This window comes from Malus domestica, chromosome 06 (assembly GCF_042453785.1).
Source record: "Malus domestica chromosome 06, GDT2T_hap1".
In the NCBI taxonomy this organism is placed as follows: Eukaryota; Viridiplantae; Streptophyta; class Magnoliopsida; order Rosales; family Rosaceae; genus Malus; species Malus domestica.
Window position 1 is genome coordinate 34,409,456 of NC_091666.1, and position 20,732 is coordinate 34,430,187.

The 20,732-nt window shown below is 38.5% G+C and overlaps 4 protein-coding genes across 4 annotated transcripts; 1 reads left to right on the plus strand and 3 right to left on the minus strand.

The window, feature by feature from the left end:
* Positions 1 to 1,776: 1,776 nt before the first annotated feature.
* Positions 1,777 to 4,515, minus strand: LOC103438087 (protein C2-DOMAIN ABA-RELATED 4). Its single transcript, XM_008376628.4, has 4 exons — positions 4,375 to 4,515; positions 3,488 to 3,711; positions 2,812 to 2,907; positions 1,777 to 2,420 (listed from the first exon to the last, which is right to left on the minus strand). The coding sequence occupies exons 2-4, from the start codon at positions 3,647 to 3,649 to the stop codon at positions 2,130 to 2,132; spliced, it is 549 nt and encodes a 182-aa protein (XP_008374850.1). The 5' UTR covers positions 3,650 to 3,711; positions 4,375 to 4,515; the 3' UTR covers positions 1,777 to 2,129.
* A 3,451-nt stretch (positions 4,516 to 7,966) lies between these two features.
* On the plus strand, positions 7,967 to 10,338 carry LOC103438241 (uncharacterized). The gene is made up of 6 exons (XM_070824220.1): positions 7,967 to 8,473; positions 8,709 to 8,771; positions 8,919 to 9,020; positions 9,185 to 9,250; positions 9,483 to 9,561; positions 9,685 to 10,338. The coding sequence occupies exons 1-6, from the start codon at positions 8,042 to 8,044 to the stop codon at positions 10,197 to 10,199; spliced, it is 1,257 nt and encodes a 418-aa protein (XP_070680321.1). The 5' UTR covers positions 7,967 to 8,041; the 3' UTR covers positions 10,200 to 10,338.
* Positions 10,311 to 15,723, minus strand: LOC103438086 (translocon at the outer membrane of chloroplasts 64). Its single transcript, XM_008376627.4, has 13 exons — positions 15,288 to 15,723; positions 14,590 to 14,742; positions 14,255 to 14,379; positions 13,852 to 13,977; positions 13,522 to 13,704; positions 13,272 to 13,416; positions 12,803 to 12,971; positions 12,412 to 12,546; positions 12,063 to 12,263; positions 11,590 to 11,717; positions 11,461 to 11,512; positions 11,246 to 11,315; positions 10,311 to 10,776 (listed from the first exon to the last, which is right to left on the minus strand). Exons 1-13 carry the CDS (start codon positions 15,488 to 15,490, stop codon positions 10,694 to 10,696), a joined length of 1,773 nt encoding a protein of 590 aa, XP_008374849.3. The 5' UTR covers positions 15,491 to 15,723; the 3' UTR covers positions 10,311 to 10,693.
* Positions 15,724 to 16,851: 1,128 nt separating this feature from the next.
* Positions 16,852 to 19,960, minus strand: LOC139197239 (uncharacterized). The gene is made up of 6 exons (XM_070824221.1): positions 19,459 to 19,960; positions 18,864 to 18,998; positions 18,634 to 18,721; positions 18,107 to 18,201; positions 17,765 to 17,932; positions 16,852 to 17,415 (listed from the first exon to the last, which is right to left on the minus strand). The coding sequence occupies exons 1-6, from the start codon at positions 19,808 to 19,810 to the stop codon at positions 17,255 to 17,257; spliced, it is 999 nt and encodes a 332-aa protein (XP_070680322.1). The 5' UTR covers positions 19,811 to 19,960; the 3' UTR covers positions 16,852 to 17,254.
* Positions 19,961 to 20,732: the final 772 nt, after the last annotated feature.

Here is a 20,732-nt window from a genome sequence, read left to right on the forward strand (position 1 = left end):
CAAACCCAACTCCAAACTCAACAATTCATACACTGACAAAATGATCAAAACCCGACAATAAAATCAACCAACACAAAAAAACAACAAAAACTAATAAAATAAGAAATATCACAAGCACAATGCCACAAAAAAGTTACTGAACCCATTCTCTTCGTTGCAAATCGTTGGAATCCACATAGATACACAAGCCGTATACCATTCAAAACCAACAGAAAGAAAATAGAGAGAGACCTACTACAAATGATGAGAAAAATGGGAAAATCGTAATTAGAAGATGTGTGTGAAGAAATCAGCCAATACATGAATGGTTTGCCTAATCTCGTTTTCAATTGCAAAAGCCTAATCTTTTTTTCTTGGAAGCCTAATCTCTAATTCCTTTGATGTTGCATCTTTAAATGCCGGATGCTCATTTTGAATTAAAAAAAAAATCATTCAATTGTGAACCATTTAATAGCAATATTTAGGGGTAATATAGGAAGACAAAACATAGTAAAATTACATAAAAGAAATTAATGATGACGTGGAATATAAATGATGATTTGGACATGAATCAAAGGACTAAAATTAGTTTTTAATCTTACTTACTGTATTTATCTAAAAGTAATCATTTTTAAGGACTAAAATCTAGTTTTCTATTAATTAATTATTACGTACGTACCTGAGCATGCATGCGATGAGGTGCTCAGCAATGAGAGCGATGTAACGTAGAAATGCATATGTGTGTGTGTGTGTGTGTGTGTGTGTGTGTGTATGAGCTCCATTTCTACACGCTTAAAGCTTCAATGATAGTACGTACAAAATACAGGTGTGGTGGCCGGCTGAGGAAACATAGAAAGCATTTAAGACAAGAAGCGTATCCAAATGGAGATGGAGATAGCTAGGGTAGGCGTAGGCTTACTCTGAATCTCTCTGATTGCTTCATCAAGTACGGAGGACGAATATATGACAAAAACAGTTCCTGGGAGGCTGGGACGTCGTCTCTGGAGGAGTCAAGTGTGGATCTAATTTATTCAGATTCTGATCACCCTGCAACTGCAAACACAGTTACTTACAGAGTCGTCTATATCTACACACACACACACACACTCTTCTATATAGCTAGGCAACAGGGATGTACTTCAGGCAGGGGCCTGAAATGCAAGGGAAGTATTTGAAGCCAGCCCAGCAAAGCATTGGGTTGGATTTCAAGAAATTGGCTTACGGTGGAACTTTTCTTTTTTACTTTGACATTCTCTATTGAAGAAAGCTAAAGTTCTGCCCAAAATTAATGAACAAGTAACGAACGGAGTAACCTAACTTTAGCTATATAAGTTCATGCAAGGATTTCGTTTATCAAAATAATTTTACGTTATAGACCATAGACGTTCATGATTCCCCTCTATACCCTGCTGTAATGATTCCTCTAGCATTATGATTTTCACCACAATAATGGATAGAATTTTTTTATAAATATGCATGCTATTTAGTATTTTGATTTAAGCTCATATCACTATGAGAGTTTTCTGGTTCGACAATAACGTGTTAGATAATCAATATCGATTGTATCGAAAAAGGTGAAATGGTAGTCCAGTTGAAGCGTAATGAATATACATATGTAATCGTTGTGTCTTATATTCGTTCTGATTCTCTTCTACCCTTAATTTCTCGGGAGTTCCTGTTCATAGCTAATTAGCATAAACATAAAGGAGCAATATATATAACATTTCCTGGGCAGGCATGACGGAGGAATTAACTGATGAAGCATTGTTACAAAGTAGATGCAAATGTACAACCACGTTTATTATAATCCATTGTATATAACTTTTCCTGCAAATTAATGGGTACATAAATAATACAAAGCAAGAATCTAAGACATGAAGAGCTTGCGACTTGACATCATACCCAGCAAGACAGAGATGAAGTTAAAAATCGTTCAATCCTAATTTAAGTACATACAATGGGAGTTTGTTATACATATCTTATCAACAGGATTTTTCGGAGTATTCTATACTCCGGAGCACCATGGAAATTTAGATCGTCAACAAACCATCCCAACTTATGAAAAAAACATTATGTTTAGAATCTTACAACCACAACAACCAGCCCATATATTATGCAGGAACACGAAGTAAGCATAGAACTTGAGGCACTCATAATCCCTTGGAACCAGGAAGGTCAATCCATTGCAACTGGATTTCGACCTCGCCGCATTCAACATTTCTCAATCTGAGGCACATGTCTTGCACCACCTTCCCATCCTTCCACAGGATGCAGCTCTCTTCAGCTAGACAGTTTGCCCTGCTTGGTTGTATTCTCGTCACTATCGTGCCGCTTGGGACCCCTTCCAAGTTCATCTTCAATGCCTCTATGTAAGTTGAGATGCCGAATTCTGCATCCCCCATTTTGTCATCCTTGCTGAATGTATCATGGTCATACACAGTCTACACCCACACACAAACAAACAAACACCATCAACAAACTCTTATCTTTTGGTTTTGGAAGGCACTAAAATCCACTAAAAATCGAAAAATAAAATGAAAATTTATCTAAACAGGAATGAATGGAAAATTGGAGAATCAAACATTAAGCTATATGAAGAAGAAGCTGTATCTGAAGCCAATCATGCACTGTCATGTGAGAAGTTAAAATACATAGCAGTGCTCAATAGACTTAAGATGACATCTAAGGTGAATCTTAGTTTCTCTCCTAAAGATGATGGCCGTTGGCATCAATCTTCTATCTGTTTGGAATTTAAACATATGGCTTTTGGGTAACTAAACCACTTATGACAAAAGTTTGACGGAAAAAGTTAAAAGTGCTTCTAGAGCTTACCAGCTTGATTGGGATACTGGGGTCTGTGACAGAAAGAGTAAGATCTTCATTCCACTCTGGATTAACATCCTTTTTAATTACACGAGTCTTCAGTTTCTGCATCAAAAAGAGGTTTAATCTTTAAATATATAAAGATAAAAAGAACATATTCCTGAATTTCTTATTCAACAAAAGTAATAGAGGCTAAAAAAAAAACAGAGCCTTTGTGAAGCGCAGCAAAGCACAAATCAGATCAGTCTAAAGCATTACAGTAAAAAAAAAAAAAATTGGTAATTGCACTACAGAAATATTGTGAGAAGATTTAAAGATCTACAAATCATAGAGATTCGACGTGAAATACAAAGGGCCAGCCGTTGACTACCTGACGCGCTCCCTCTCCTCCTTTGTCCATGCTTGGAACTCGCAGCGTAAGATAAACTTACACGTAGGGAGTTTCATACAATGAAAATACTAGATTACAAGCCAAATGAAACAATTACAAATGAAAGAAAAAGAGAATTTTTAATAAAGTTATTTTGATGATGCAAAATTAAAACACCCCATGAAAGAAATTAACAAAATTGACAGGAATTTAGCAGAGAAATTCATAAAAAAAGTCAGATTAAAAAAGAGAGAAAAACAGTAAACTAAAAGATGAAGAAATGGAGGAGGAGGAGGAGGAGGAGGAGGAGATTACCTGTTTACCCATCTTGATCACGACGTAGGGATCGCTGCTACGGACGTCGCGGACGGCGAGATTAACACCGCGTTTGACGCGGATTCGGAGAAGACCGAGCAAATTCTCCATGAGTGACTTGCAACTGCCTTTCGCCGGTGTCTTTGGTGAGTCTGTCATCATGTCTTATGATCTCCCTCCCTCTTTATACTAGCCACCAACAATTCTCGATTATTCGTTATCACCTACCAACCCCAGTAAAAATTAAGGAACTTTAACGGAAAAATCACTGTGTTACTCTAAAAGGTCAATCTTGATACTATTTATTTACAACATATTTTTGTCATTTTTGTTAAAACTCATAGTTTTCAAACTCTTTTAATTAGTTTTCCTTCAAAATTAATCAAAACAATTTTTAAAAATAAGAAATAAAATTTAAAACAGGACGATAAAGTTGACCAAATGCAGACAATATAAACGGACGCACATCGATATTGATCAGAAATACAACAATTATTGAAAGTATTTCTACGACATACGTGTAAGAAAGAACGGTTGTTTCATAGTTGGGATTAATACAAACAAGATAAACGCAATGAAAGAAACCCTAATCGAAAATGTAATGACAATGGATACCAAATATTGAAACTATTATCAACACACGTCTATGCCATGCATGTAAGAAACAACGAACGTCTGTCATAGTTAAGATTAATACAGACAGAACAAACACAAAGAAAGAAACCCTAATTGAAAATGAATCGACAATATGTTTAAAACATATTCTGACGATAAATTATCCGTACTGTATCAACAATAGATCGATCGACAATTATAACACGAGACATTATTGTGAAGCCAACTAATACGACATGATACGGAGGGAAAAAATGGGAATAGGGCCCTACCAAGTTGGTACTATGAAGGTTTTTCTTTGTATTTGCTTTTGTTTTCTTCCTTATGAGAAGTTAGGTTGAATGTTCTTTTTCCTCTGTTTTTGTGAGGGAAGGGAGAGAAATGAACAGCCACCGACCACAAGAGGGGTAAATGTAAAATTGAAACGAGGTAAATTTTGGAACTGGAGGGGAACAAGAGATGGGAAGGTTAAAAGATTTTTACCGTTTCGGCATGGAGGAGGAGGTGACCGGGAGATCCGGTTGTCAGTTTGTGGATCAATGGATGGGATTTAATTGTGGGCAACTTGTGGAGGTTGACATGCAAAGTGAGAAGGCCGCAAATGACGCTGTGTCTCTGTCTTAAACTAAGAACTAACAACTTATTGGAAAACATATCGTGGTCTCTCATCGTTGCCGTCGTTGTCGTCGTAGTGGCGGCTTACCGGTCTCGTCTTCCCTTGATTGGAGAAATATGTGTATTAAAAATACGTCACGTAATATTATCATTTCATGTATTAATCAAACGATAAAATTAATATGCTTACATATAAGTTAAAGTAAGTAAATTTGAATTTAGTAGTAACCTTGTGTGAAGATATTCTTGGTAGTTGGTACCAAATGGATCGAAATCATTCTCTTGGGTGCTAAGAACATAAGGTTGTGACCAATTAAAATTGACTTGAATTCAGTCTATTATTTGTTGTGTCAAAATATGAGATGGATATGACTAGAGATGATGAGTTATAAATCTATAATATAATGAGTTACTAAGTTATCCATACACACGGGTTATAAGTTATGTTTACGAAGTCTAACCAATTCCAGCCAACCCAATCCTATTCCTAAGACTCCATTTCATCCAACCCATCAAACAGACATTTATAGTTACAAGTAGTAGTTGTAAAATAAAACACAATTACAAGTAGTTGTAAAAGTGAAATACATTTACGAGTAGTTAAAACTGTAACAGGTTCCCTCTCTTTTAATGAAATCTGTGTAAATAATATCGTTTGTTCCAAAAATATAAAAAAACTATAATAGGTTTTGTTCCTGTTTAATATTTGTATAAATATGCGAAGGCAGTGAGGTTGAATCCTTGATAATTATTCCAATGAGAAGCTTGTTCCAATCACAAAGAAGATGGTCGTAAGAAGCAATTTTGGTCAAATGAATCGATTAATCGATCAGTCGATATCAAAGTTGTAATAAAATGAAGTTATTGGTTAGTCCAAGTGGGGAGGCACCTGACTGAAAATCAATTTGAAAAACTACCCTTAAAATATCATATCGCTTCCTCAGTTTGTCTCCTTCGTGTAGAAGAGTTTGACAAAAGCTAAACAACATCGACATTTTTCAAGCATAAATTTATTATTTGATTGGTCCATTAATTTCTTTCCTCCCAATTGTCCTATAAAGTGGAATTCTCGACCCTATATATTCATATATGTTGTAGAATTATTGGATGAATGAATGCCCACTCAAAGTAATGAAGAATTGGGAATAGTGGTTGTGTGATTCTTTCAAAATGTAATCATTTTTGTTTGGTTGGTTGTGACAGGAGTTGCTCTGTAAATAGAGCACTCTGTGTGTTATCAAATACACAATGCGAAAGAAAGAATCAAATAAATAATATCAGTATATCTCCCTCCCTCTCTTTATCTGTCATTCTTTTGTGCTATAGCTACTAAAGTTATAATACGATATTTTGCATCCGTTTCGCTCATGTCCCTAGCAAAGGTTATTTATCTAACTTTTGTATATTTATAACAATATATGATTCAATTCTTAGTTTTATTGACCTAAATACCAAATTAAAAGAACATTAAAAGGCTGGATGTACGCCAAGAACACAATGGTAAGGGTCAGTCAAGTGCTCGACGAAATGCCTCACAGTAAAAGTTGAAGAAAAAAAATTTAGGTGTTGTGCCCACTATTATTGGGATGCAGCAAGAATAGAATTTTGCATCTGCTGCTACTTAATTGTAGCCCCATAAACTAACTTTCTAGCTTCGTCCCCGATGACAAGGTGAGAGAGATGAATCTCACAAGGAAAATATTGCTAACTAGATTTAGGGGTGGGCACGATTTGGTCTGGTACGGTTTGAAGTCAAAATCGAAATGGAACTGAACCGTTTGGTTTTGATTCGACGTGGTTTCAAATGGTTTCGGTTCATTTTTACACTATTGACATACAAAATGAAAAAAAAAAAGGTTCTGGACATCAAATTGCAGCTTCAAGAATACACAAAACAAACTAGCATTACATGAAAGCATGCACTTCCTACTATACAAATACAACAAGTTCTTCCACATTCATAATCACAATGCTTTCAATTCATGCTCAAATGTTGTAGCAAGGAATAAAAGATTATATTCAAGTTCATCACTGAAAGTACGCAGAGGAGTTGCCCTAACATTTGTATTGCAGAAAGTATGAAAGCTTCAAGATATGAATACCAGAAAGTATGGTCTGCAATTACCATGGTCAGGAGTATTGCAGATTGCCCGGTTCTATTTAATTTGGTGGACCTAGGTGGTGAGTTAAAGAATTGCAACAGATTAAGTCTTGAATTCAGTTATTGTGCTTATATTTGGGTTGTGGTTTGGTTTTGGTGCGGTTTTAGAAGTCCAAAACCGAAACCAAATCGTTTTCCTACACTGTGGTTCGGTTTCAAATCAAAACCGTTTCAAAATTGCAAAAACCGAACCGTTCAGTGCAATCCGATTTGATTCGTGTTTCGATTTTCGGTTTCAAGTGCTCTTCCCTAACTAGATTGATCGTCTAACTGGAACATACATATCACGTTTCTACGATCTCACCTTTTAGATTGTCCGTGATTTTGGCGGTCCCTTTGTATTCTTGTACACACATTTTGGCGGTCCCGTTGTAAGTAGTATGTGATTGTGACATCGAGCTACTCACGTTCCGGTCCCTCACTGTATTTCTGCACTTTCCCTACCAATTGAGACATGCTAATCAAATCAGAAATCTTATCTCCTTGTACGTAACCCCTCGATCATGTGGTGGTCCTAATTTCCCGTAAGGCATAAAATATATACAAATTAATTGAGCCACAAAAAAACGTAAACTAGATTAAACACATTGACAATTGGCAGTTTAGTTCTAGCTGATTTTGATTTTGACTGGAAAGTTGATTTGCGTCGTTCTCACGTTAAAGAATCAAGAGAAGAGTTTGAAGCGGTTTTTTTTTTTTTAAAGCCAAACATTATAAATGATTTGTCACCAACATTACTACAATCTAGTAGTATTTCTTTACACTTGTTAGTGAAAAATTCTCAAATTTGACTATTATGATGTTACAGTTTCGATAATTATGATTGACTTAAAGCAAAACCCAAACCCTCAATATCATTTTGTATATGAAATAAAAACGATAAAAATGAATTACACGTAGAATGGCTTTGTGAGTCTTTCCGAGTTCCAAAAAATATAACTGTCATGCCTTCGTCACCAGCTGATCTAATTTTTAGAGAAAAAAAATTTACAGGTGGTATCGGACCAAAAAATAACGACAAGTGAAAGGCCCAAAAGAAAATGAGATTGTGAGCCCAATCATCTTAATAAGATATCCAGCCCAGCCCAAAATGAAAACCTCGAAAAATCCTGCCGTTCAACTGTGTCAGATTCCCGCGCTTTCAGTCGCAAAACCAGAAGAACATGGACGACGACGGCAGCGATGAACCCTGGGAGCAACTAGACGTCGACGATTCGGACCTCATCTCTCTCAGTCTCCGCCCTTGCAAGCGCTCCGCCTCCCATTCCCTCAAATCAATTAATCCTCCGCCTCCGCCCAACCCCTCCTCGTCCTCTTCCGCCTCTCCGCCTCTCATTCGGGGCCCCGCCGGAGCCGTACAGGCCGCGATGCAGCGCAGGACCCAAATTCACCGCCACGGAGACGACCAGAACGTCGAGCCCATTCCGACCCAAGAGTTCGTTAGGAGAGTCGTCGAGAATGGTGATGATAAAGACACCGATTTCGCCGCCGATCCATGGCTTTCCGCTCTCGATTATGTTGCAAAGCAAGGCGCCGACTATCCGACGCCGCTGGGTTCCATCAGGATGGGGGTTAACACTCACAGAGTAGCTCAGGTATTTCCATTTCTGTTATTATTCTAGAAATTTGATAAATTCAAATCCTTCCCAAAATCTGTTTGGCTGGTGAGAAAACACTGGAAAGAAAAACCCAGTTTATCTGTTTGGTTGCTGAGAAAACACTGGAAAGAAACCCCCTTTTTATCTGCTTAATTCTACTTTTTATTTTTGTATATCATCATAATAAAATATTATAATGTTTGAAAACTCATGTGATTTTCTGGTTAATTAGGTTGTTGCTGTGATCAAATCTTGCACCCCAAATGGTCTTGGTGATCTCATGCTCACTCTCAAGGTTACGTTCTATGGACATGGTGGACATTGATAAATTATGATCTCTCTCTCTCTCTCTCTCTCTCTCTCTCTAAATTAGGCACTGCTCGCGTCAATCTTTTCACTTTGTGCAATGAGACAGTCTAAGTGGCTGAAATTTTGGTTTCAGGATCCTACAGGTACAATTGGTGCCAGCATCCACCACACAGTGCTTTCTGAGGGAGACTTCGGGAAGAGCATATCTGTTGGTGCAGTTTTGGTACTCAAGAAGGTTTGTTATTTGTTTTCTGCTTATGCTGGTGAAATCTAGCAGATTGGGATTATGAATATAACGACCTGTAAAATCTAGAAACGCGAAACGGGCCTTTGGGGTGTAGGTCGAAATGCCAACCTCGCGAAATTTTCTCTAAGCTTGAGTTCAATGCTTTTTATCAGGTTGCTGTGTTCTCTCCCTCACGCTCGGCATGCTATCTTAACATAACCAAGAACAACATGGTTCAGGTGCGTTCTCTTTCTTGTGTTGGGAGGATAATTGAGTAGCGGTGGGCACATACACTAGAGAGCAGTCATCTTTGATCATTTGACGACGCGTCTGGAGACTCTAAACCATCAATTTAGTTCCCACTTTTCATTTCTGTGGCCTTGGCGCCGCAATTATGTGACGTTTACAGAACCGAAAGTGAACTCTGATCACTTTTGTTTTCTGTATGATGATGAATTGTTACATTTGCAGGTCATCTCCAAGGATGGTAGACCTGTCGTGACAAACGATCTTCCTATTTCATCAGTCAACAATCCCGCTCCCAGCAGTGGTAAGTCATAAGTCGATCTTCTTGTATTGCAGCAAAACTTCTAGTGTCCCTGTGTTGCTTGCAGTGCGAGCAATGAGATTCTCACAGCAGTTATTATGGTTTAATCTCATTTCTTCGTAACAGACAGTGCTGCGGTAACTCATACGAGGTTTTGGGCGCCGCAGGAAAAGTTCCCTCCGCCACAGGAAAGCACCGAAAAAATCATGAATCATCTAAGACAAAGTTCTGCGGTAAGAGGGAGCGATCTTAACATTGAGAAACATATGGAAACAGATCATGCTGCGGCGCCAGGGATGAGCTGCTCAAGCCACGAGCAGCGTGGAAGTCCAACTGCGGATGTGGAGGTTCTTTCTTCATCGGTGAAAACCGCAATGCCTGATGGAACCACAAAAATGGCAATTAGAAAAGACCGTCTTGACAACGAGGTAACTGCAGCAGCTAAGAAGGCCAACAATCCTGGAGTGGCTGAGGGTGACAATCCATCGAGCACGAGCCGACCTATCAACCCAGTTGAGATCCCTGATGATCAAGAAGTTGGGAAAACAACTGGAGCTAAAAGGCCGAGGCAGCCACTGATTACGAGAGCTTCACTCCCGGAGTATACAGAAGAAGAGCTGGATCTTTTCGAATTTGACTAGGGCGAAAAACGATTCGTTAGGGTTTACTGGTAAACGGGTTCTTTCCCTCTTATTCGATCCAATAGTTTGTACTTTGGCTGAACTTTTCACATCTACTCGTAGCCGAGCATATCGAATGACATTATTTACGTTTACTGCATCGAGTGAAACCAATCAAAGTACAACAACGTATGCGAAAATTACAATGCAAAGGCAAAGATAAATATTGTAATGGCTGTGCTCATGATCGCCTTTAAACCTCATCTAAAAGCAACAAAATTGGCATATAGTTACAAATTTTGGCGACAATAACCTATAAACTGATCTGATCAAACAATAATCTAGCCCCCCCCCCCCCCCCCCCACAAAAAAAAACACCGTGATCATAAGAGTAAAGATTCTCAACTTCTCTCGAGTCTCGTCATCCCTCTTCTCATTCGATTGGTTTAGACATATGGGAATTGTCGACCGTCTAGTTTAAATGGATTTTACCTGGCCGAGCGAGCTTCAATAAGCTACTGGAACAGCTTCCTCAATCTGTCAGCAGCAGCGGCTGCTCGTTTGTTGGTTGGCTCAAGAACAAGTGCATGTCTAAAGTCTGCAGAATGAAGCGCCATTGAACCGGAGTTATTTTAGGAGATTGGAATGAATGAATTAAAAACACACAGATGTGCTTAAATAACACGAGTGTATTCCACGCTCTGAAATAGAATACCAAAACAATTCACATCTGCAACCAGTAGAAGCTACTCGTCCGTTGAGTGAATTTGGCAAGGAAGTTGCAAATCCAATCTCAAATTTCAAATATCTAATTTGCACCCGATAAACACTGTTTTCCTTAGACTTTCACACTAGGTTTCTAGCTTAAGGGTAGATCATGGGGGCAACACAGTCCGTCGGTCAGAACAAAAAAAAAAAAGATCGTACCCAGTGCACAAGGCTCCCGCTTTACGCAGGGTCTGGGAGAGGTGAATGTCGGCTAGCCTTACCCCCATTTATGGAGAGGCTGCTCCCAAGTCCGTCGGTCAGAACAAAGAATAAAAAATAAAAAAACAAACAAATCTGACCTTCAATCGCCTCCTTGTAATAACCAAGCATCTCCCTTGCAGTGCCTCTTCGGAAATAAGCTTTCACATTCTGAAGAAACATAAGTAGGCAACAATGGGTATAAAAACGCAATCAATAATCTGCACTCGAAGAACACAAGGAACACCATAGGGCCTATAGCATTCAACCGATAATTGGGAATATCCAATGATTAATACTTTTGGAGAGGAGTTACCTTTTTGTCAAGGTTGATAGCTTTAGTACAATCTGCCTCGGCTTGAATGAATCTAGACGGAAGAAGTAAATTAGAGACCTACCCCAAGATATCAACTGAGAGAATAAATGTCCCAACAGATAGCGGTACCTTTCAACTTCAAGATATGCTTGAGCCCTGTTACTGTAATACGTTGCATTGTTGCCACTAAGTTTGATAGCTTCAGAATAAAAGCCAATAGCCTTCTGCCAGTCCTTATCTTTGTATGCTCGATTTCCCTAATTATTTTGTAAGGATAACAGAAGAGGCTTTAGGATATGCAAATGCAATTCGGAAACGAGCTTGAATAGTCGTTATGCAAATAAGACTTGGTAGAAATATTATTCATGTCAATTCACCATTCAACAATGACTTTTGATCATCGGGACTGACGATCCTAGAGGTACCTTGACTTTTCCATGCAGAATAAGAGATAATAAGTCGACGGAACAGAGCTTAAATAATATTATGTAAATTCCAACAGAAATTTGATAACATGATGTCCTATGTTACAAAGCAAATCAACAAAGATAGCAACAACTTGAAAAGCAAAATGGACGATGATCACGAAAGCGATGACCTACCTTTTCCTTGGCAATTTCAGCAGACTGTTCCTTGGTGAGAGCATTTTTGGATGATTTGGATTTTGAAGCAATATCAGCCTGCTCCTGTAAAGATGTGTACATAGTGTGCAGTGCATCCAGTAAAAAGCGATCACCCCCATGCTTGGCTATGAAAGAAACTGAAACAGGACACTTGTCATGAAAACCCAGAGGTACTGTGACCTGAAGAGGAGACATCCACGGAGTACAGAAGATTAGGAGAAACTAAAATCAGTACAAACTTATCACTATGTATATGTAATGAATACATAATGATACACAAAGATATTAAAGATCGAAGACAGAGAGAGAGTGATTGATGGATTTTCACCTGACAACAACCTGACAGGCTCGCAATACTTAAGAGACCAAAAGCACGACTGCGGAAGTCCTCAGAGAGCATCTCCTTCCCACCAAGTTTCGAAGGGGGGTCAGCTATAGTTGGGATAACCAAAATTCCATCATCCTACACAAGCAAATAAAAGAGAAATCGTAATTCATATAACAAACCTCGATAAACACATTATAGATAATTACAAAAGGAAGCACTATAATTTATATTATACGATGTCCAGTCCAGTCCAGTCCAGTCAAGCTAATTTGGCTTTGTAATTAGTAAGACAATCTGTACGTATGTGTGCTTGAAAGTGTGCATGTATGTGTGAAATGTATTGAAATCGTAAAATATTAACAATTAATAAATTAATAATCAAAATGGCTACCTTCAATAGAGAGCTGACAGCTGCCTGTAATTCATTCCTAATTGACTTGCATATCTCAATCTCCTCATCGGATGCCTCCAGTGGCCCACATATTTGCATTGAAGTAGCAGACTCCAAAACAGGCTTCACCGAATCAATCCACTCCCCATGATTATGTCTGAACTCATGCCTGTAACAAGAAACACAATAAAGCTCCAATACTATATGATCCAGGAAAATTTTCGAAATCAAAGACAAATGGATAAACAAAGTGAAAAACTGCCTCCTTATGACAGCATATTTTACCAATTCTCAGGTTGAAAATTAATATTTTTAAATTTTTACAATCTTTCATGAGTTTTAGCTTCGCCCTTCCAATGCAACCATAAGAATACATTAAAGATAATTGGAATAGAAGTACAAGGACAGGAACATTTGGTCTCAAAATTATGACATATACAGAAGACTGACTACTGATAAATCAGCTCACCTTTGAAGAAACTGCACAACATTGGCAAGCAATTTGAGGGATGAAGTCTTTACTTCACCATTTGTCTTCTGGCCATGAAACTCTTTCAAGCTTGGAATTTTTGAATTGAAATAGTCCCTAAGATTTTCATGTTTCAACACTTGTTCTGGACCAGTTTATCGAGAACTCAATCAGAAAATTTTCAAAAACAGCAGTCCACCATGGACAAGAGCCAAAGAATGGATCTCTAAATCAAAGGAAAAGAACATACTTCCAAAAAGCTTCTCAGTGGATTTGATAACCACTTGAACAATCCTATCAATGGGAATCTTTACTTCTTGAAAGCAATCATCAGCTATTACAATTTGTCTTGGACTGCGTGAAACTGCATAAGGAAGTTGCAGCAGCACGTGTCCAACACGACGCAGGACACTTGGATCCCTAGCAAACCATCCTGTAAATGTGATCTTACAAGTCAAATAATATCCCACAATAGCAATAAATTAAGAGACAAAAAGTTACAAGTTTTCAGGCACGGATGGTTGCACATTAACATATATTGCTGCAGCCTGGCAACATACAGAATTGCATCCATACATACCAACAGTATCCAGACTTGTAGAAACAGGTATAAATCCAGCATGAGAAACAGAGCCATGCGAAGCTCGGAATCCAATGATGCCACAAGACCCAGCAGGTACTCTAACGCCACCAACAGTATCAAGGCCTGCACCGTGGTGTTAGCATGAAGTAAATATTACAGTATTACACATGCTGCACTGTTGAAATTGAAGAGAGAGTTTTTGGAGATACAAGGAGATAAAGAACATGCTGAGTATCCAAATAAGAGAATTTTCAGATAAGATAGGCAAAGGAAACAAAACCAAGTCATTCACACATGCATTTCCCATGTTCAAAGACTAATAACACAAGTTACAAAACTCAAGAGGAAATGTAAAGAAAATAAAGAACAATTTCAGAAAGGATAAGAAAAAGAAGCTCACCGAGTGAAAAATCAACAAGATCAGCGGCTACAGCCACGGCAGCTCCACTAGAGGATCCACCTGGTGTTCTGGAAGATGCTGCTGGATTGGTGGGGGTACCGTAATGCTTATTTTCTCCAGTAATACTGAAAATAAACACGCCAAAGAGAATTGGAATTATGTAATCCAGATTAAAGCTAGAGTTAGAGAAATTGAAGGGAAATAGAGATGTCATTAGTTTGTGTTGATCCTCAAAACTATTTTCCTTTTTCATATTGATTAGAGATCCTCACAATCACATTAGTGATATCACCTTTAGCCCGTCAAGGGAACATTATGCTCATAGTGATACATACCTATAAGCCAATTCATCCACAACAGTTATCCCAGTGCATGTGGCACCTCCTTCGACAAGAGTGGAAACCACAGGCGATGTCCGAGAAGCTGCATCATGTGTTCTTCCCCAATCAGGATGACCAAAACCAGTTACATGTCCCTCAATTTCAAATCTGCAACCATGTCACAAAGTTGTCCACTTTTAACACAAGCAACAAGTCTCAAAAATTACAACTGCAAAGCAAAAGAAAGAAAAAGTGCATTCGCGTGTCTGTGCATATCGACTCAATGCACAGAAAAGATGTTCATTTATTCTTTTAATGTCGCATTCGAATTCAGCCGTAACTGCCATCCTGTGTTCCATAGATGTTCTGGTTTTTTTATTTACTACTTACTCCCTCTCAATCACTAAAACACAGCAATTCTATCTAAACCGAAACTTATTACACAGTTCATGAATTTCAGGCCTTTTCGCCATCCAGGTACCAACCCAATTCAAAAAATCCTTTCAACTATCTACATTAACCATAACTTCAATCAGTTTTAATAAAGCTAACCAAAAGGCAAAGACTGAAACTTTCAAAGTTCCATCCTTTTCCTTTTTCTCAGCAGCCAAACAGAAATACTTTCTGTTTTTCCACTCTAATAAAATCTTGGGTTTCAACTCTTTTTTTTTTTCCAGAAACAAACAGATGGGAAATGGGTAGAGAGAGCGTACACGTCGGAGACGGCGAAGGTGAGGCCGGTGAGGGGATGCGGAGCCTTGGGAGGAGCAGGCTGCGGCGGAGGAAGAAGCTGAAGCCGCTCAATAAAGGCGCCAAAGTCTTCTCTGATGGTCTTCGTCAGCTTCCTTGTCACCAGGAGAATTCCAGCCAAACCCAAACCCAGCAGGACCCACAGATTGGCGGCCTGAGACGCCATGACTGTGTCTTTCTTTGAGATTGTTCGTCCGAACCCTCCGGAACTGCCAAACTAGCAAGTCAGGGTTTTAGAGAGAGAGGAGGAGGAGGAGAGAGAGGGAGAAGATAAATCAGCAACCAGCGCAGCGTAACCTAGGCGGAGAGATGGTTCACGTGGCTGAGGTTACTTGCTGTCTACATACAATGAAATATCACGAAGGTCCTCCAACTTTTCAACTTTTTTTGTTTCCATTTGTAGGTAGGTTCTCCAAGTTTCTCATAATATCAATGGGATCATAATTGGTGCGGATGCCAATAACATCTTCCTACATGTAAGGCTATTTCCAACCGAGAGCTGGTCAGATAGCTCGTTTTAGTTATCTGGTCCTCCAAGATATTAATATTTTAATGAATAGTACATTGTCATATTTGCCTCTGTCTCCAACCGAGGGCCATAGGGCTCGTTTTAGCCTTATCACAAAAAACTGTCTCCAACCGAGGATCAAAAGGTCAAACATAATTTATTATTTAAATTTAAAAACTATGGTTTAGGTATTTATAGGGAAAAAATTAGAATTTTTAAGAATTAAAAAAAAAGCCAAAAAAACCTTAAAAAAAATATTTTTGAATCCAACGGTAATTGGCGCCAGCTAGCTGCAGCCAGCCAGAAAAAACACCAAAGTTGTCGGTTATAACCAACAGGATTGGTGTTTTTTCTGGCTGGCTACAACCATTTGGCCCTTTCAAATTCCATGGGGCCCTATCAGATTCCACTAGCCTTCTGGCCTAACCCTCGATTGGAGACGGTTTTCTGACTATTTTTAGCCCTCTGGACCCTTCGGTTGGAGATGACATAACGAGATCATCTCTGGATCCCTTCCTCCTAATCCACCAAATCAGGGGATTCGTGCTGTTGAAAATTAATCCAACGGTTGAAGTTATTGTAACTTTTTAAATGGGCCCCTGGTTGTAGCCGTTAGATCAAATTTCAACAGCACGGATCCCCTGCTTTGGTGGATTAGGAGGAAGGGATCCATAGAGGATCCCTTTCCTTCCTACATTAATGGAAAATACAAATTTAAGGGCAATGTAGTAAACTTAACGGAAATTTAATGATAAGTTTATAATTTTAGGGCAATATAGTAGTTTAGTGACAAAAATTCATGAGCTTAAAAGTGTAAACCAAATTCAATAACGCATGAAATTAAAATTAAAAGAAATGCAGACATCGACCTGCGAACGAATGGAATGACCATACTGTGATGGAGAGTAAGGATGATTGAAAAAAGGAAAGAGGATGAGACTAGGAGGAGGGGGAGATGGGCTACCACCGGTCCCAAGCCAAGGTAAAGCGGTCAACAACGGAAAATTGTAGATTTAAGGTTATGATATGGAAAGGAGCAAGCGGCTCGAGAGATCAACTTTTATTTATCTTTGATTACAAGCAATATTACTATTCTAAGCTACATTAAGAGAAAGAATGAGGGTTAAAACCCGAGTTTTAGTGGATTGTAGAGAAATGTCTTACTCACAAAGACAATCCCTGCATTCCAATTCTTATTCCTTGTACTGCTAAACAATCACATCTAATGGAACACTAAACAATCTCCATTTTCCAAACAATCGAATAATCGCAAAACGTTGCTTGTATTCAATCAATTTATAACTCGCGAGCACCTCCGGAAAATTCTTTCTTCTTAGTGTTTGATCATTTCTGATGACCGATACCGCAAACTCAAAAAATGAAGTATAGAACCCAGGTACAAACTCCGTTGGGATGTCCAATTTACGCCTTAATCCTTGCAGGCTCTCCCACGGCTTGCTCCATTCTTGAGTACCATTCACCGATGCGTGTGTGCTCCACCATATCTTTACCCGACCTCAAATAACGGATTGGTCTTAGCACCCCAAAAACAGCAAGGTCGGCCAAATTCGGTTTGGAGCCCCCTGACACAAGGAACATATACGTGTGAACACCCATAGCTTACTTATCAAGGCTCACTCAAGGCAAAAAGTTGAGGCTCATGCGCCGAAACTCAAGTCAGCCATCAAACAGAGCTCAAATTGTTTGAGATAATTCATGCTAATGATAGCGCTCTCATCAAACGATAGTTGATGTTGATTTTCTTCCTAGACAAAACTTGTGCGAGAACATTCAAGTATCATATCACAGTCGAGAGCATTCATTTAATTTATTTTCTCATAAGCATATGCATCAATCTATTTCTGTTAGTGTCACTTAGTGAACGCAATCTCTGTGACAGAACATGCATATGCCACTAGTTAGAGCACATACCGAGGAAGTCCCGCCCATTAAGAGCATCAACCCATGTTTCTGCTGCTTCATACAGGGAGGCACGTTCATCAGTAATATTATATTTCTTCTTCAATTTCTTTGACACAAAATACATAGCTGCAGCACCAGCATACTTCACTGAAATTTTTTCGGTGTAGCTAAAATTACCTGCAGTTACAGCAAAACTAAAATCAGAATACAAATAACCACCAAAATCTAATGCTCAAGAGCAACGGGAAAAAACTGGAGTAAAAATTAGTACACAAACTGACGGTAACGAAGATTGTCTTAGCAGGCCCATAAAATCTGGGTGCATTAGATGGGATCTAGTCACCAACTTACCATTGCTAGTGATATAGTCAAAGGACTCGAGGGCCTCCGATGTATTTCGGTATATGTTTGGTGACAACATGTGCACCAAGTGATTATCAACCCACCTATACCACAATAAGAAGCACGCTGAAGTTAACAAAAATTTAATGATAATGCCCATTTCAGACAAAGTATCCGAGCTCATTTCCCATTTATAAAATTTCAGCACAATAAAAATCTTCTAAGACTCCGGCAAGTTGTGCTGCAAAATTACTAATCCAAAGGAATTGAGACGAGTATAATTCAAAGTGGTAATCAGATTACGGATTCTTCTATTCTTGTAAAAAGCTACTACAAGGTGAGAACTACTTGCAGCATTCTCACCTTTTTCTTTGTACCTTAGATAAGTAGAGCCATTAAGATTATGGTTCAGTGGCTCAAGCCGGCAACCTTCCCTAGATCTACTCACGGTATAATTATACCATTCCTCCCATTTTATCCAAACATGAATATAACTATATAAGCATAAAAAGCTATCCGAGGAAAAGATAACATACTGGCGCCACTTTTTCTCTTCATCGTCATCTGGAGAAGAAGCAGCTGCTCTCTCAGGAACAATTTTGCTATTCAACTGATCAATTATAGCTGCAAACAGGCACATGCTCAATTTTAATTGAGATATGTAATTATAGCAGCTATATATTCAACAGCACACAGATCATATTACTCTAACTAGAAATCAAACCGAGAAACTCAACAATTTAAGAACAGTCACAAGAACAGGTACCTGATGAGTCAACCAGCTGCTCCCCATCCACCATCAGTATCGGAACCTTCTTATAATCGGACCATTTAATCTCTTTCTTACTAAGTGGGTTGACCTCCACAACTTTGTAGGGTATATCGTGGTAATCCAAGAATGCTGAGACAATAATAAAGTATCCCCAACTCGTAAACAACACGATAATAACCATTTTTTGGATATTATTATAGAAGCAATTAAACAAATTAAAATGTACAAAACAGGAAAAAATGAAGGTGATCTTAATAACTTCAAGAAACTCCAAATGTGGCACAGTTTCTAATGCTTGTTTCGAGCAACTATTTGCCCAAATAGTTCGATTCTTAGCGAAAGTTCATAATCTAGTGTGAACTGCAAAGTAAAATTTTGTTCTTTTATGAACATATAACTGTTATAACTGCAGAGAAATTCAAATGAATGTTTCATCCATACTAAAATAGTAAAATTCAACATTTCATCACGAAATCTCATCCATTTTTCGATATTCACTGAAAAATTTAAACAATTCCACGAAATAATCAAATGCAACAGAAACACAACATCTCCAAAGCAATTCAACAAGCAAAGATTTAATTTTTACCTTTAACTTTGTTGCAGAAAGGGCATGCTTCGTACTGGTAAAGCACGACCTCCTTGGGAACAAGCGCAGCCGGAGGCGGCTCTTTCGCATAGACCTCCGGAGCGAGCGACGTGGCGACAGCGACCGAGGCCAGAGTTCCGGCGACGCCAATTGCCAGCTTCCGACCCGAACCTCCGGAAAACGAATCGAACCATCGACGACGAGCCTGAGAACCGGTGGAGGTGGTCCCGTACAGAGCAACCTGGAGAAGACCGTAGGTGGCGGGGGCTGACGTGGAAGCGGCGCCGCCGTGGGCGGTGGAGAGGGATCGGGAGAGGCGGGGGAGTGAGGCGAGAGTGGAAGCCCTTCTCATGGTGGACCGGCTTGAAAGCAAAAGCAGAAAGCCGATCGATTTGCTGTGGGAGAATACTCTGGAGAAGGTGAGAAAGAAAGGGTTTAAGTCGGGTTTGTGATCCAACTGTGTGGGGTTTTGGGTGTCCAAATCACCCGCTATTATGCGGGTATTTTTTTTAAGTACATCGATATGTTTTTAAGACTACGAAGGTGAGGGTTAAATAATTTAATTTGGTATTGAATTCGACATTTATGAGATTCGAATCTAAAATCTATCACTTCCAAATGAAGAAGAATACTATTATACTATAGTACTAAATGACTATACGGTTTTTTTTTACTTACAAAAACTAAAAATAATTAATTTCACACACCAAAAAGAAATTCGGGCAAAAAAATTATAAAATGTCAATTTCATTTGCGTGGACATTTTCACAAATCCACAAGTTAGTTTGACATAACTTTTCATTTTGAAACGTGAGGTTTGTTCGTCGTCTATTACTTTGGTGATTCGGTGAAAATTTATGTTAAATAAAAACTAAGATAACAAAAATATTCTCAATTTAATTGATAATGGGCCAAATTGATTTGATAAAGTAGAGAGTACTTTTGTCATTCTCCTTATTTAATGGAAATTTTCACTAATGACCAAAATGATTGACAGTAAATAAACTCATAATTAATTCTATCGATTTTAATTCTCAATTATCAAAGTGAGGGGTTATGACAATTTCAGAGACTATTTAGGTTAAAAAGTTTTTTTATTTTTTTTATTTTTTACAAACAATAGCATTAGTAGATTAAATTGTTAAATTTTATGATAAGAAAAATCGATGAAATCAAACTTTCACTAAGTTACATAAGTATTATTATTTTTTGTTACGATGGTAAAACGTTATCCCGAATTGTAAGTACATGTATCACACACTCTAATTTATTAA

Excerpts from the sequence above, each read along its gene's own strand:
- LOC139197239 (XM_070824221.1), bottom strand. The coding sequence starts at position 19,810 with ATGAGAAGGGCTTCCACTCTCGCCTCACTCCCCCGCCTCTCCCGATCC. Across the intron at positions 17,933-18,106 it reads TGACTATATCACTAGCAATG|GTAATTTTAGCTACACCGAA; the intron begins GTAAGTTGGTGA and ends CTGTAACTGCAG. Across the intron at positions 17,416-17,764 it reads TAATGGGCGGGACTTCCTCG|GGGGCTCCAAACCGAATTTG; the intron begins GTATGTGCTCTA and ends TCCTTGTGTCAG.
- LOC103438087 (XM_008376628.4), bottom strand. The coding sequence starts at position 3,649 with ATGATGACAGACTCACCAAAGACACCGGCGAAAGGCAGTTGCAAGTCA. Across the intron at positions 2,908-3,487 it reads TGATCAAGATGGGTAAACAG|AAACTGAAGACTCGTGTAAT; the intron begins GTAATCTCCTCC and ends TTTTTGATGCAG. Across the intron at positions 2,421-2,811 it reads CCAGTATCCCAATCAAGCTG|ACTGTGTATGACCATGATAC; the intron begins GTAAGCTCTAGA and ends GTGTGGGTGTAG.
- LOC103438241 (XM_070824220.1), top strand. The coding sequence starts at position 8,042 with ATGGACGACGACGGCAGCGATGAACCCTGGGAGCAACTAGACGTCGAC. Across the intron at positions 8,474-8,708 it reads ACACTCACAGAGTAGCTCAG|GTTGTTGCTGTGATCAAATC; the intron begins GTATTTCCATTT and ends CTGGTTAATTAG. Across the intron at positions 9,562-9,684 it reads CAATCCCGCTCCCAGCAGTG|ACAGTGCTGCGGTAACTCAT; the intron begins GTAAGTCATAAG and ends TCTTCGTAACAG.
- LOC103438086 (XM_008376627.4), bottom strand. The coding sequence starts at position 15,490 with ATGGCGTCTCAGGCCGCCAATCTGTGGGTCCTGCTGGGTTTGGGTTTG. Across the intron at positions 14,743-15,287 it reads ACCTTCGCCGTCTCCGACGT|ATTTGAAATTGAGGGACATG; the intron begins GTACGCTCTCTC and ends ACATGGTTGCAG. Across the intron at positions 12,264-12,411 it reads GCCTGTCAGGTTGTTGTCAG|GTCACAGTACCTCTGGGTTT; the intron begins GTGAAAATCCAT and ends TCTCCTCTTCAG.